At 34.8% G+C, this 15,923-nt stretch overlaps 2 protein-coding genes and 1 long non-coding RNA gene across 3 annotated transcripts in view; 2 read left to right on the top strand and 1 right to left on the bottom strand.

Annotated features, from left to right (window-relative positions):
* The window catches only part of LOC589560, a 33,674-nt gene extending 25,694 nt beyond the window's left edge, over positions 1-7,980 (top strand). The window contains exons 31-33 of the mRNA XM_031000377.1: positions 5,273-5,550; positions 5,851-5,993; positions 7,737-7,980. Of these exons, the coding sequence (XP_030856237.1) occupies positions 5,273-5,550; positions 5,851-5,993; positions 7,737-7,898 (583 nt within the window). The 3' untranslated portion in view covers positions 7,899-7,980. The remainder of the gene's footprint in view (positions 1-5,272; positions 5,551-5,850; positions 5,994-7,736) is intronic.
* On the top strand, positions 1,116-4,337 carry LOC105436738. The gene is made up of 3 exons (XR_004066801.1): positions 1,116-1,780; positions 2,158-2,239; positions 2,787-4,337. It is a non-coding gene; the product is annotated as an uncharacterized LOC105436738 (long non-coding RNA).
* Positions 7,981-9,605: 1,625 nt separating the features above from the next.
* Positions 9,606-15,800, bottom strand: LOC100888817 (ankyrin repeat domain-containing protein 16). The gene is made up of 8 exons (XM_011670443.2): positions 15,737-15,800; positions 15,028-15,438; positions 14,076-14,198; positions 13,325-13,422; positions 12,729-12,880; positions 11,879-12,040; positions 11,325-11,403; positions 9,606-10,719 (listed from the first exon to the last, which is right to left on the bottom strand). Exons 2-8 carry the CDS (start codon positions 15,390-15,392, stop codon positions 10,571-10,573), a joined length of 1,128 nt encoding a protein of 375 aa, XP_011668745.1. The 5' UTR covers positions 15,393-15,438; positions 15,737-15,800; the 3' UTR covers positions 9,606-10,570.
* Between the last annotated feature and the right edge of the window lie 123 nt (positions 15,801-15,923).

Raw genomic sequence — 15,923 nt, 5'->3', positions numbered from 1 at the left:
AAGAAATGCAACTAAGGTGCAAGATTTGAGTCCTGCAAGTAGGGCAACGTAATGTTTTAGAATAAATAATGCGTTATATTTTCATATGCTAACGCCTATGAATTGCCATTTTAGTACTGGGTTTGTATTAAGAAAACTAAATACCCCTGATCACTATCAAAGTTAGAAGGATCATATAGATTGGAACATTTAGAATTGGATGTAGTTATACAGTAAACCACTCCGTAAATCATGTTGTAATCAACGCCACCACCCTAGTAGTTTTGTGTGTTGAGAAAATATATTTTTTCCCTATTTTTTTCCTATTTTTTCCCTATTTTCTGGAAATGCAGACTATTTTTTCCCTATTTCCTTCAAGAAAATAGGAAAAAAATAGGGCTATTTTTTTCCTATTTTCAAGTACAAACTATTTTTTCCCTATTTTTTTCACCTATATTTTTTTTCAGACTATTTTTTTTCCTATTTCCTATAAAAAAACAGGAAAAAAATAGTCCTATTTTTTTCCTATTTTCAAGTACAAACTATTTTTTCCCTATTTTTTTCACCTATATTTTTTTTCAGACTATTTTTTTCCTATTTCCTATAAGAAAACAGGAAAAAAATAGTCCTATTTTTTTCCTATTTTCAAGCACAAACAATTTTTCCCCAATTTTTTTTACCTTCAACTTTTGTGGACTATTTTATTCCTATTTTTTTTAAAGAAAATAGGAAAAAAATAGTTCTATTTTTTCCTATTCTCGAGTACCAAACTATTTTTTCCCTATTTTTTCACCTTCATCTTTTTCAGACTATTTTTTGCCTAATTTCTCCAAAAAAATATGAAAAAAATAGGACTATTTTTTCCCTATTTTTTCATCTTAATCTTTTTCAGACTATTTTTTCCCTATTTTTTCACCATAATCTTTTTCAGACAATTTTTTCCCTATTTTTTTACCTTTATCTTTTTCAGACTTCTTTTTACCTTTTTGCGAGTACTATTTTCTTCCTATTTTTTGCACTTAAATTTTTTATGACATGATACAAATTTGTAAACTATTTTTTGTCTATTTTCTAAACTTGCATATTTTCATTGTTTATGACTGGCATCCTATTCAAAAAGCCCGCTTCCCCTGCCATTATCTCTGTTGTTCATTTTGCGACTTATTGGTGGTTTTTAGCTGTGGGGTCACATATTGAATAGTGAGCTCAAAGATGACCATAAATAAACAATGTGTAAAAAGAAAATGTACGAAATTTCAATTTTGTTCCTTTATTAATATTCTTGATTTTATTTACAAACTATAGTAGTGACTAGTGCACTCAAAGATAACCATACATAATCCATGTGTAAAAAGAAAATGTACACATAGAAATTTCAACCAAAAAAAATCTCCTTTATTAATAGAAAAAAAAGCATTCGATCGAGATATTCCCGTTCTATGTGTGTGCAAAGTTTCAACGTAGAGGACAGTACGCAAGTACGTAATTTGAAAATTACCCGTTATTTTTTTTCCCCGCTGGCACTGCTGTACGCATCGGACTTTTGCTGATTTTCGTTCATCAAACGTCTCCAAATCACACCAAAATGTCTTCCAGCAATTATTCTAGCGATGAAATTTCATCAAGAGATAGTGACTCCTCATACTCCGATGCCTCCTTATCCCATTTTAGTGATTCTTCCCAAGAAAATGAGCCCGACAAATGTTCAAAATATTACTAGTCCCACTCGTAGAGAAATGAGTTTGTTGTCGAATGACGGAACATCGACGAGCGGAACTGGCCCCAGAAAACAGCTGAAAAGGTACGTTTATTTCTGAAACTTAATTATATTATGATATATATATTTTTATTGTGTCTGTTGTTGAATATAATGCTACTTCATAGACATAGTAGGCCTATAGAATGTTATTTTACGTATCAATATTCCCATGTAGTGTTGAGGTTGTAACTTAGACTACAAAACTTCTGAGTGAAGTGTACGTAGGCTTGGTGCATCTCCAAGTGCAGTGTAGTGTCTGTTAGTGAATGAGTGAATGTAAACAAACGTGATTACAATAAATCCACATAGAAATTTCAGATTTTGTACCATTACTACGTCTGTCAATTATATTGCCTTGCATGATATAATGTTTTGATGTGGTTTTAGGCTAAATTGTATCTCTCAAATTATTTTTCTAGGAATCAGAAAACACAACCTGCTAAAGCACCACGCAAGAAGAAGAGCAAGTCTTCCAAGTCCGAGAGTGCATGTGTCTGCGAGGTATGTCCTTACTAAGTAGAAATCTAAATCTATTGTTGATAATTTTTTTGGGTTTATTTATTTCATGTTTGTTTGTTAAGATCTGACATCAAAATATTAGAGTAGTTTACCTCATCATTATGCTAGAACAATAATTTGCAGGTGGCACTATTTCTACCTAGATCTACATTATTTTTCTCTTTCCTTTTTATTTTTTCTTCAACAAATTGTCCCTTTACTATTTTCTTTTCTGTGTTTTATGTTTTATTTTATGTATGTTCACCCAATATATCTAAGAATAAAATAACTCTAATTAATTGCCTACCTGAGTGGTTTACATTTCATGCACCTTGACAGCTCTTTGATGACTCCGTTGTTTCACCATCCGTTCGTCGTCAGCCTGGCATCTCTTTTGCTATCATACTTTTGTACACACATGTTCTGTGCCTTTGAATTTTTCATTATGAAATACATAAATACTTGTACTAAGTATTAATTGCATGTTCATAAATGTACCAATGCATGATTATTCTAACCCCTAACTCACATTTCATTTATATCTTTACAGATCCATTGAAACTAATCAAGCTACAATGTACATGTAACGTACAACCACCATTCGATGCCTGTGAACAGCATGACCAACATCTGTATCCTTTACATTAGTATTTGTTTCCATTTTATTATGTAATTATTATGTCTAATCATTGAGATTCATAGGCAAGTACAACATGTATGTGTACACAATGAGTGCCTGCATATTGTGAAGATAAAGGACCATAAGACCATTACTTATGATACATGGTAATGATGGTAGGCCTATACTTTGTAAAACTATTTGAAAATAGTAGCATGTAAGTCTGTCATTTTCTTGTTTATATATATCTCAATGACATGACATGTCATTGATTTTGTAGTAAGTGTTTCTAGATTATGATGATTGTATTAAAATTTTGACAGTTCAATTGAGATTGAGAAAATTATGTAACATGTCAACTGTACTATAGAGCATGCATGCATTGTTGAAAAATCTGTTTTATGATTTATTTTATTTTGTCATCTTTGTAAATAACGAGAAAAAAAAAATTATTTGTCATGATTTTCTTGAGGTTTGAAAATGTGATTACATTATTAAGAGCACTTTGCAATTAAATTGTAATAAAAGAGACAGAAAACAACACTCTCATGTCCAGAATACTGCTTTATTTGGTTACTAGTGAGGGAGAGAGCTTGTGATCGCCTGGCATATCCACATCGGCTCAGTAATAGTCCTGAAACTCACCTGAATACTTTATTTGAACAAAAATAGAAAGCTACATTCAAGGTGGATGATATTTTTTTAAGGCGGAGGCATATAGGAGACGCAGTCGCATTTGTCTTGTTTTTTTTTTTAGAGTATAATCATAGCAAACCATGAACAACTCTATTACTACAACATGTACACTACAATACTTAACCAAAGATTGTAAATATCAGTTAAGTTCTTTTATTTATTTGCTTATATGAACACACATACTATACTAAACTCATGTCATTGTGTTTACCTCTCGAAAATAAAATACATGTATTTTATTTGACACATTCCCTTTTATTATTTTTGTTTGTTACAGTCCACTGCCATTATAACGAGGTGCTCGGGACCAAGCCAATTTCCTTGTTAAAATGAAATCATGTTATACTCAAGTTACTGAACACATTGGTTTGTTTAAAATTGGGACTGATGAGAATTGCCTGATAATAAAATCTTGGTGTATCCATGTTCGTTATAAAAGGAGTGGACTGTATAACATTTTCCATATACCCATTGACTATTTCAAATGTTCTACTGAATGGATTGGACTGAAAGGATGAAGTGAATTTGGCAAACTGAGTAGGTGCATCGATGCAGAGAAAAGAGCTGTAGGAGTAGGGTGACTATTCTACAGTGGAAACTTTTGACAATGAGGTCATGTGCAACCAAGAAATCTTAACCCCCAAAAGCTGTTAAATTACCTTGTCATTTCAGGTATAACTGATCTCTTTATATCAAGTTTGCACTGTATGATTTAATTGAATGTACAGAGTCGTTGACTGGATGTGTGAGATGGTAGTGCTTGAGAAATCCATGAAAGTAAAGGATGAGTGATCCCCCCCCCCCCCCCTATTTCCTGACTATTTTTTTCATATTTCCTTACTATTTTTTTTCCTATTTTCTTACTATTTTCCCCTATTTTCTTACTATTTTTTTCCTATTTTCTTACTATTTGTTTTCCTATTTCCTTACTATTTTTTTCCTATTTTCTTACTATTTTCCCCTATTTTCTTACTATTTTTTTCCTATTTTCTTACTATTTTTCCCTATTTTCTTACTATTTTTTTCCTATTTTCTTACTATTTTTTTTCCTATTTCCTTACTATTTTTTTCCTATTTTCCCCTATTTTCTTACTATTTTTTTCCTATTTTCTTACTATTTTTTTCCTATTTCCTCACTATTTTTTTCCTATTTCCTCACTATTTTTCACTGTCCACTAGCACCTAGTTATCACTATTTTTTTACTATTTTCTTCACCATTTTCTACACTATTTTTTCCCTATTTTTTTCCTATTTTCAGGTCTGAAAAATAGGAAAAAAATAGGAAAAAAATAGAAAAAATTGTTTCAAACCTATTTTTTTCCTATTTCCAAAACTATTTTTTCCCTATTTTTTCCTTTAAAAAAAATAGGGAAAAAATAGGAAAAAAATATATTTTCGGGACTATTTTTCCCCTATTTTTCCCCTATTTTTTTCCTATTTTTTTACGACTGGGGCAGTGGTCAAAATGAAATATGCCCTTGAGAGATACCAATTTTGGTTAAGTAATTAAAGATTTAAATCAACAATAATAATGTATGTTTAATTTTATAATCACATATAACTTTTGTCATTTCTAGAAGTTACCAACTGAGCAGTAAAGCTTCGAATTGATTATGTGTTGTGGAAAATGATGGCATATTAAGTGTAATATATTTAGTTCATCTCTCGTACAGAAAAATGATATTAATATAACTCTTTGCCCTCTACTTAAAAAAAAAAGTGACGCTGGTGAGACGTATACGATCCAGGCAGGCACTCTGAACCTTCAGATAAACGGAGGAGGACAAATTCGTGCAGTGTCTGAAGTATTTGTTCATCCAGACTACGACCAATCAATCAACATCGGAGCCAATGACATTGCTCTTCTCAAATTGGATTCCCCACTCGTCTTTACGGATGATGTTCAGCCCGTGTGCCTTCCAGATCCTGGCGATAACCAACCAGAAGTTGGATCCTACGTAACCTATACCGGCTGGGGAAGCATCAATAATTTTTATGGTAAAACACAAACGATGCATAATCATAAAGCTATTCTAAAATTTCAGAAATGTTCTGCCTTTGAAAAGTTAAATCCCAAAGTCGACTTTTAGGAAGAGCACTGTAAAACATTTTACATGTATCTGTATGTATCTACTTCATAATTGCAAGCTTATTTCAATCAAACAGACTCTATTCTGTTCTGAAATTTACCTTTCATCACTTACCATTCTAAAAAAAAATTTTCTATGAGCCATACTTTTGTAATATCAACCGAAAATTTTGATCGATGACAATGTTTATTTTTATACTAACCACCAGGGCGACTTCCGGATTATCTGCAGGTAGCCAGACAGGTGGTGATACCCAACGAGATCTGTATACGGAATGGCTACTTTAACATCCCAGTAGTACCAACTGTATTCTGTACTATGTATGCCGAAGGATTTCAGTCCACCTGTACAGTAGGTTTATATATATATATATATATATATATATATATTATATACATGTGTGTGTGTGTCCAGGGTGGGGTGCCTTTTCGGACAACTCGCCACACTTTTTCCCCTCATGATTTCTAGATCTAAAATCCCTCATCTTCATGATCTTAGATGAAATTGTCGTTTTATGTACTCATCATTCTTTTATAAACACAGTCATGACAGGAAACATGGACATTGTGAGTATTTTGAGAGCTGTTCTAAAGAATAAAGATGATTTTCCTCTTGCTTGCAACAAGACCCACAACAATAATCTATTTTGGACTGTGCGAAACTAACCTAGAAAATCTAGAAATAAACCACATTTCAATTTTATTTCGTGGGTCAACTGCCCCCTCCACCATCAGGACGCCAGTGCTTCCAGTATCCTACCATTAAACAATTTCTGAGACAGAAAAATACAGCTGCTATAGACCTCTAGATCTAAATACCAAGAAGTTATCCCAATGATCTGGCGATCGTACGCCTTCGGTTTGTCATAAATATATTATTGTTGCAAGAGAAATCAGCTTTATTCTTTATTCTTTGTAATGGCTGTGTTTATAAAAGCACGAAAATCATGAAAAATGACAATTTCATCTAAGATGAGGGATTTTAGATCTAGAAAACATGAGGGGGAAAAAGTGTGGCGAGTTGTCCGAAAAGGCACCCCACCCTAGACAACTCGCCTATGGCGAGTTGTCCAGGGTATTGTGGCGAGATGTCCAGGGTATTGTGGCTGGTTGTCTTGGGGCGGGTTGTCTTTGTGGCGAGTTGTCTGGGTATACATATATAAACATGTATATGTATATACATCTAAAATATATTTAAAATATTACTTTCATTGCATACTTGCCTTTCATGTTGACCTATACCTTAAGTCCTTTGTGTAATCAAAGGTTTATATTCAATTTAACTTCAACCGTATATACTACAGATATATTAACTGCTATGAGAGGCATCACTGTTTCTGTAGGCTCAAGGGGACGTTACATCCTGCTAAACCCTGAGGCGCGCAGGCCCGGGCGGCGCACTGAGGGGCCATAGCAGGATGTAACGTCCCCGAGAGCCAGTATAGAAACAGCTATGCTTTGAATATTAAAGCAGTCCTATATATCTTTAATCTACAGAATTCACACACACTTTATCCTTTTCTTGAGCACTGTATCATGTACCCGCGCTCGCACAAAGAAACTTTTACACATAAACCAATGGGGATCTTAGCAAAATTTATTTATCCGGCCCTTTACCCGGGGCAACGGGCATCTTTCTCATAAACTATTGACCGTTATATAGGCGGGCATGGCTAAAATCACGACTCCAATTTCGACAAATCAGATGACTAGATTTATTAAACATACTTGAGAGATTCGTTGTTGTTTAAGTGATTGGGTTTTAAGGCAATTCAGTAAAAATTGACAATTATGCCTTGAGAGGTATATAATAGAGGTTATATACTTCTCCCACCCTCCACCAAAAAAAGCCTCTGCTATATACAATAGAAAATAGATTGTGTGTTTACTAATAGGTATCAAATAAAAAACATAAAATACATTTTGTAATGTTACAGAAACGGCCAGAGAATGGGTTTTTTAATGCCAACTGTATCTTTATGTTTTTGTGAATATAACCACTAAATTCAAATCATTTTAAAAGTGAGATTAAAAGGTAAGTACTGAAATATACATTACACTCGTTCATCAAGCTATACACTTATGTTTAAAACAGGGCGACAGTGGTGGCCCAGCTGTCCAGGAGATTGAAGGACGATGGACAATACAAGGTTTGACCAGCTTTGGAGGACCATGTGGCCTTGCATACTATCCTGTTGGCTTCACCCGCATCACTCGTTTCCTCGACTTCATTGCAGACATATTGGAAAATAACTGATCATCTCTGTCACAATCATTATGACTTCCAAGTTGATTCGCCGATGCTGTATATCACTTATCATCTTAACCCCAACTAGAGGTGATGGAGTGAAAAAAAGAATAGTGTATCACGCCCAACATATATTGTAACATTAACTCATGACCACACCCATCGTTTTTATCGTCATGACGACATAGTCATGACGACATAGAAGCTGAAAGGTTAGGGGCAACTATTTGCCCCCCCCCCCCCCCTCCACATACCAATGGAAATTTCCAATCAGAACCAAATTTCAAGAACAAGCAAATTTTATTGTTATAATAGACTTCATTTGTAATCATTTCACGCATTTCTCCCCAAATAAGCCTTTTTGGCATATTCCTCCAATATTCCTCCGATCCCCCGACCACAAAATCAGAATGTGCCACTTGCTGCTAGAGCTAATATCTGGATACACCGCAGAGTATTGCCTCTGTTATTTTTGTTTCACTTTAACATTGTTGAGGATTATTTCTTCTTAAATTAGGACAATTTTCTTTTGTGAATATTGTTTAAAGTAAATGTACAAGATTTTCTTTCATTCTGTTTTGTTGATGTACTGGTAGGTTAATTTGCAGGGGATTTTCAATAGAGGTGATATGAGTGGTTTATGAAGTTAGATGGAGTTTAGTAGTGCTAAATTAATAAGGCCAAAATAATTGATTACCTGAAAAGATCTAATTGGCTATCCTTTCATTATATTCATTATATTATATTATATTATATTATATTATATTTCATTATATTACGGCCGGTTGTAGCAACTACTCCGAAGATCAAGATACATTAATCTTGATCTAAGGAGACATGAACGAACGATTAAGGTATATATATAAGGTAAATTATAAGGTACTATATATTTCCATTGTTAAAGTAAATTATGTGTACATCAAGATCATCTCATGTTTCAATAAAATAAACATTTCTTCAGAGGCTTTACCCTTTGGAGATGGATGTAAGGTTTGCAAGCATACATTTCAAGCCCTGTCAAACACAAGAAATATAGTCCACACCTTTTACCAGTACACAATCAAACACACACATACGTGGGCAGTTGACAATTGCTCTGTGCTTTACTTTTTAGGTTGAGCTAGTTTATGGGTAGTGTTAGTTTAGTATTTGGTCCAGGGTTGAAGTTGAAAATTAAGTTTATGAGGTCAACTTGCCAGCATAATGTATCAGATCCTGAAATTTTAAAAGAAATGAACAATCCACGTATACTGCACACACACACTCCTCCCTCACAGCCCACAAAAATTCTTCTCTCTTGTGCTCTGTACCACCCCATTCCTGGTTCTCCCAATTTCTAGTATCCATTTCCAACTTCTTTCATTCTTTATCTCTGTACTCCTTCCATCCACATGGGTTAATCCACTGGTGTAAAACATCCGCCAAGCCCCCCCCCCCCTTCCCCAACGAAATTGACAATTTGAAAAATTACATTTTAAGGCTTTTAAGCACAATCCATTCCCCTATCTATTTTGTTATTTGGCTCGTTTTGTCTCGTCCCCTTCTTTGCAACAAAGGGAACCAGGAGAGGGCCAGCAGAGTTCCCCAAATTCTTGAAAAAAGTGTAGGGGTGGGGGGGGGGGAATGTTTGGAAATAAATTACCCCTCTCCCTTTCCTAGCAATGCTGGATTCGTCTATGCCTACAGTTATTTGAATGTATTAATAAAACACACATGTTTTTGCTTTTTTAGAATGGGAAGTTTTTATGTATCATTTCAACATTGCTTTAATACTGTGTCTGTTTCTAGAAATACATGTAATGTACTTTAATACTTTTTTGTTTGTACTTTTCATACTGTCTGATACATGTATAAATTACTACTTATGCTAACTAGTAAAAAATATGTGTCTACATTTTCATACAATAAATTCTAATTTCATACAAACGCTAATGTCCTTTTTGTTAATTTTGTTAACTCACAGAAAGGTAACAAGCGAAAAAGAAAGACAAGTTCTATGAGGATAGTGATGGAGCACTGAGGATATAATCTTTCCTTTTTAAATGATCTCAACAACAGAGACACCAGTTGTCTTAACCTAATGAGCCTGGAAAGATATTCCAACATTTTGGAGCCCTTAATGTGCTGAACATGATTAAGCATGAAAAAGCCCCGCCCCCCACTCAAGTGTCATTTAGGGTACGCGTATGGTTGTTCCCTTCATTTGAAACCACCCCCTATCTCAGTACTGCCAACAATTCTACCCCCTCCCCCCTTTCGCAGGCTTTTCCTGCCATGGAGACCCCCTAAATCCAGAACACTGCTCAATGTACCTCCCTATCTATGATATTCAAGATATTTATAATCCCCTTTTTAAACTTCTCAGGAGTCCAAAGAGAGAGAGAAAAAACTCTCCCATTTTAATATTTTATAACCCCTTTTTAAATTTCTTAGGAATCCAAAGAGAAAAAAAACATCCCCTTTTTAAAGAAATCTCTGGGTGAAAAGTCATTCAATCCATAGTCCTGCGATGGTGTCTTGACAGTGATCAATGGGCTCCAGTGAAACACAACCTTGTATGAAGGCAATGAACGTGTCCTGGATGTTGTGTTCAATCCAAAGTTATTTTCCATCTTCACTCACATAGTGGTGGCTTTGAGTTGATTGATGAATGGAACCAGCTGGACTTGTTCTATATGATGTCATGTACCATCGAAGAGAAGAATCACATCCTCATGTCTGGCTAGTTCCTTGGGAAGCTTTCCACTCAGATCGCTAATCATCTTTGCATTGTGTTGTAGCAGAACATGAACACAGCTAGCTTTCTGACTGCCTGCTGCAATATGAAGTGCTGAATATTGAGAAATAAAGAACAAGCTTTTCATGTTAGATCTCTACTAATGCTACCCTGATGTATAAAAATCTAGTAATAATTTCACAATGAACACTGGCAATCTACTAATGTAAATTCATGAATATATGTATATATATCAAAAATTGTTTTAGTTCAAAACATTATGATAAGAGATCCTTTGAACTTAATGGCTCAGCATTTTACTCCTTTAATATTCTATTTCATCAAAATCTGTAATATGTGATTTCATCACTTTCACAAATTTGCAAATGTTTGAAGAATAATGCAATATGATATTTTTTACTAATTTCTTACAAGACTAAGATATAACTTTCAAGCTTTTGAATATTTGTATGAACATCAAATTTTCATCACGTTAAATATATCAATATAATGAAGAGAATACTGTATTCCTTTTTCCATGTTAATAGCATTATGCTATCAAAACATTCATTCATTCATTGAATTACAGCAAAATTGTTGAATTTCTTGCAAAATAAACAGAGACAAACATTTCTTTACTCTACACAACCTCGCTTGTATTGTCGAACACGAGGTTGTTTTTTACATTAATATGGAATATTGCTAAATTGTGTACTCACCTGTTCTACCCTTGTTATCAGTAATATTAATGTCTGCTCCAAGAGATATCAAAGCTTCAATTATTTCTGCTTGACCCTCCTGTAAATTAATCCAGTGATAATAACATTTTTTACTGCAACAAATAGATTACACCATTTTTATTTGTAAAATCATATCAAGTGCTGTAACAAAAGTTTTAAGGAATCGTTTCCCTAACACAACAAGTAGGTACAGGAAGCAACGAGAAATGAACGGTTTTATACCTCAAAAATTTATGATGTCTATTGGTTGGTTAGTAATTGAAGTCACAGTGCATTACCTGAACACTGAGAGAAGAAAACATTGATTTCTAAAGCACAAATCCAGCAACTAAAATATATTTATGAATCAACAATTTAACTATTTTAAGCTGAATCTCATTGTGCTACAGAATACTGATATCATTAATGATTAATTAGCTGTTTGATACAGGATGAAAATGGTCACTGAATAAAGTACATTGTCATTTCATATACCGGTACGCATAAAACAGAAAATCTCTGGAATAAAAAGAACGAATTTCGGTGGAACATACTTTGGCGGCAAGGTGCATTGGTGAGAGTCCACCAGTGCCAGTGGTTGTATCCAAACTGATGCCATGTTTTTTAGCGAGAAACTCCAGAGATTTCAGGCTTCCTGCCTGTGCTACAAGATGAACTGGTTGACGACCCAGAACATCAGTATTATTCACATCAGCCTAATTAAAGTGAGACGAACAGAAAGGAAGAAATGTCTGCTCATTATCCATGTATGAAAAGATCTTTTCATATTTGGATTATAAAGATTTGTGATGCTAGAGCAAAGACCCCTGAGACTACCATCCCAGGAACTCACATGATTATTACCATTGGAGACTCTGTTTGTGAAAATCACTACCCAGACACATATCACATGGATAACGCCCAACCTCCTGATACTAATACCTTTCTTAACTTAATCTATGAATTGCTATTCGTTGTTGGGGTGGTGTGGTGTGGGCTAAAATCCTTTTCCGTACTTGATATTTAAATGCACTTGAAACATATTCAGCAGATACAGAGCTGTGAAGAAATATTCTGACAAACTTTTACTTTTTTAGTGTATCATTCTCTAATAGCATCTCAGTGGTTGGGCCAGATAATTATGTACGGGTAAAAGTCAGTGCAGTCGACTCTTTTCTAGATGCTCTGTGAGTGACAAACTTCTGCTCAGTTTCAATTCTGGGTTGTAGGACTATAATATTGCACAAAGATGAAATTCATGGCTTTATTATGTGCATCTCTTCCAACATATTGAATCCAAATAATGACATTTATGATATATAGCTTTATAGATGGTCTAAATTCCGAGTCCATCGTCATCAGGCTATCCTTTGTTTATTTTGTCAAGAAAGACACGTTTCTCACCTTATGTCTTTCAATAAGTATCTCCGCAACATCTACATAACCAGCTCTTAAGGAATCCATGAGAGGTGTTGAACCACAGCTATCTTGATCGTCTGTCTTATAGCTGCATCTGTCCATCATTAGCTCTACAGCTGCCACACATCCATGCAAGGCTGCCAATCAACAGAGTGGTAAATTGTTAGCGGTTTGAAGGATACAACTTTTTAAGTTTGAGCGAGTTGATCACAAGTAGGTGCTATTCTCTCCTGAGAAATTTATTAAAATTCTTCTTTGTGTCAAACAAGCATTCTTGGCTTGGTGTGTTCATGTGATATGAAAATTAATTACAGTTTGGGTTTTGAAAGATGACAATACAATCACGCAAAGCCATATATATGATCTCACACACAGAAACAAATTTTGTAAGTATTCAAGAGTACCCGGAATGCCTTTGGCCTTTTATAGGAGCCATGTATTCCATCATTTCCATGACATGATGTAGAAATCAGTGTTGTAAAATCAGCAGAAATCTTATTTCTGTAAATGGTGTCTTCCAATTCCTTGTTTTCTAAAATCCTAAATGATTATCAGTGTTTCTTACTTGAAAACAAAATTACCTGCTGTATGCAAAGGGGTACGGCCGTTTTTGCTGACAGTATTCCACAAGTCGCCACAGGAGTCGAGTAGGAGATTCAGAATATCAACATGCCCTTCCCTGTATAGGATAAGAAGAAGATTATTTGCAGGGAAGTCTGTAATATTCTTCAATAAAGTAGCTTCATTTTTGAGAAAGACAAAGAAAACTTTTAAAATAATTTGGAATGCAGAAATAAGGAGAGATTACATTCTGAATATCTACAACACAATATAAAGTTACATTTTATTTGACAGTGAATTTAGTGCCCCGATAAAATTTTATATCTTTTATATCGAAATTGCATTTTCGCCATTGTTTCCTTCACTGGCTCGCACTAATTTAGAAATAGGATAATTCTGGGCAACAAGATGCCTGGTCGAATATCCTTACATTCATGTACCAGGGGTAGTATATTTTGCGGCCGGGTGCCTGCATACATAATATTTTACATCTTATCTATCTAACCCGAACAAATCCCTCCAGCACCACCCTTGGTGGGTGGATCAAGATAGTAAAATGAGATCAAAATTATCTAGGCACCAATGTTGACAATTAGTATTTGAACATAAAAATGTTATTATCTGTATTATTTTCTTCAAGTTTATATTTAAAAAGGGGATGATTCAGCTTTATATGACTGCAGTATGTACATGTATTTATACATTCTTCATATCTACAATTTTTCTATTAATGGGTGAGGTTGATCAATTTAAGCTGCTGCTGTTCTTTACCTGCTGGCAATATGGAATGCATTCCATCCATCTTTATTGCAGAGCTTTGGGTTCGCCCCAGCTTGAAGCAGTGACCTTACAACATCTAGGTTAGGCTTAGTGCATGCAAGATGAAGAGGGGTCCTGCAGATACAGTGAGAACAAAACAGAGATATGAAGAAAATACACCTTTCCTAGCAGTGGTATACCACAAAGATGACGCTGGGCTCAGTGGTCTGGAACTCTAGATCACTTATACTAGTGCTAAAAATCATGTATCGTGATTGTTTTCTTTTTACAAGCCGAGGAGGGAGACAGCCAAACTGTCCTACATACCGGTATACGACTCTCAAGTCTCTCCTCCACTATTAGAAAATTCAAGTTATTATTTTTTATAAAATATTAACTTGCACAGGATATATTGCTCTAGCTCCTACCCAAAATGGCCTTTCATCAATAGTGATCTGTCGGTTTATGACAGGTTCAGTGACCCTATCAATATTTAATATCAAGTGTCTCTCCAAGTTCCTCGGTCTTGAGCCATCCGTTTCAGCATTTCATACCCTGTTGCTCCACATTCTGTAATTACATCGTCTAGAAAGCCATTACGAGGTTTTAATCCCCTCTTCTTCTTTCCATGAATACAACCTTCTATGGCCTCTATTCAATTCAAATCGTGTACATGTATTTGGATTTTAGAAGAGTAGAAAAGCAACACAGGAAATTGGGGGTCATTAGTTTTCATTCCAGATTTCAAATAAAGTATCAATGTTTAAATTTTGATTTTAGAACTTACAACTTCAATAAGATACAGAACTCAACCCAATTTGTATTGTGATAACAAATGCGGTCCTCTAAAATTCAACCTTCCCTCAATAATACAATTTAATAGATATTGTACATATCCTTATCCATTTGGGGCCTCTTAATTCTACACACAGATGAATGGTTGCGCATATAATAGATATCTCACCAATCAGCCCTCTTGAGAGGGTCTACCAGAACTCCTTGCTCCAACAGAAAATCAACAAAATCCACATTGCCCATGGCTGACGCTTCATGGAGAGATCGCTTTCCATCTAGGTTAGCACTCTCCAAGTCCACTCCCTTCTTGTGCAACCACCTCATGATACGGACGTGACCACGTCTGGCTGCCAGGTGGATGGGGCGATCTCCGGAACGTGGATTTGACTTCTCACAAAGCTCTTTTTCGAATAGTTGCTTAGCATGCTTATCTTCATCGATGCTGGGATTCGGTGCACTGGATAAAACCTTCTCAACTTCTGAAATGTCACCTTTCTGAACTGCTGTGTGGAGAGCTTCCGTTAGCTTCTTCATTGTCCAAGAAATCTCACATACTAGTCCTCAACACTCAAAGGAAAACCTGGATTTTAGAAAATAGAAATGGAATTGCAAAAAAATTATTAAATACTACCTTAAGATGATAATGAACCTATGCTGTAAGCTGTATAATTTTCTATTATAATTATAACTACAATGATTTAGCCATGCAGCTAGACAAACTTATCAAGATGAAGAAAATGAAATTGAACTGGAAGCTCGACTGCTGAGAACTAAGCATTCTTCCAGAATCTCGGGTAAAGGTAAAGTTAAAGTGCTAATAACTTTACAGCTGGACAATCCTTCAGATATGGCTCTTTTATCGCAAGCAGCTGCTTTACCCTTCATGCATCCATTGGCATTGGCTCCAACATGGGGAAAACCCCGTAGAGTGTGACATGTCTCAAGACAAAAGTAATTATTCTTTTTGAAATTTTGATGAAATAACCCTCAAAAATAGAGAAAGTCATATCAAAAGTAGCGATTAAGATTTTTATAGAGATGAAATTATTTTATTCTAGTTTTTAT

This window comes from Strongylocentrotus purpuratus, unplaced genomic scaffold (genome assembly GCF_000002235.5).
Source record: "Strongylocentrotus purpuratus isolate Spur 01 unplaced genomic scaffold, Spur_5.0 spur5_scaffold_6, whole genome shotgun sequence".
Classification (NCBI taxonomy): Eukaryota; Metazoa; Echinodermata; class Echinoidea; order Camarodonta; family Strongylocentrotidae; genus Strongylocentrotus; species Strongylocentrotus purpuratus.
Note: the sequence above shows the minus strand (reverse complement) of the source record. Positions and strands in the feature narration are given on the sequence as shown.

Bases quoted from the DNA above. Each gene is read 5' to 3' on its own strand.
- LOC100888817 (XM_011670443.2), bottom strand. From the start codon at position 15,392: ATGAAGAAGCTAACGGAAGCTCTCCACACAGCAGTTCAGAAAGGTGAC. The intron at 13,423-14,075 runs GTAAAGAACAGC...TATCCTATACAG, and splicing joins GCATTCCATATTGCCAGCAG to GGAAGGGCATGTTGATATTC. The intron at 11,404-11,878 runs GTATGTTCCACC...ATTAATTTACAG, and splicing joins CAATGCACCTTGCCGCCAAA to GAGGGTCAAGCAGAAATAAT.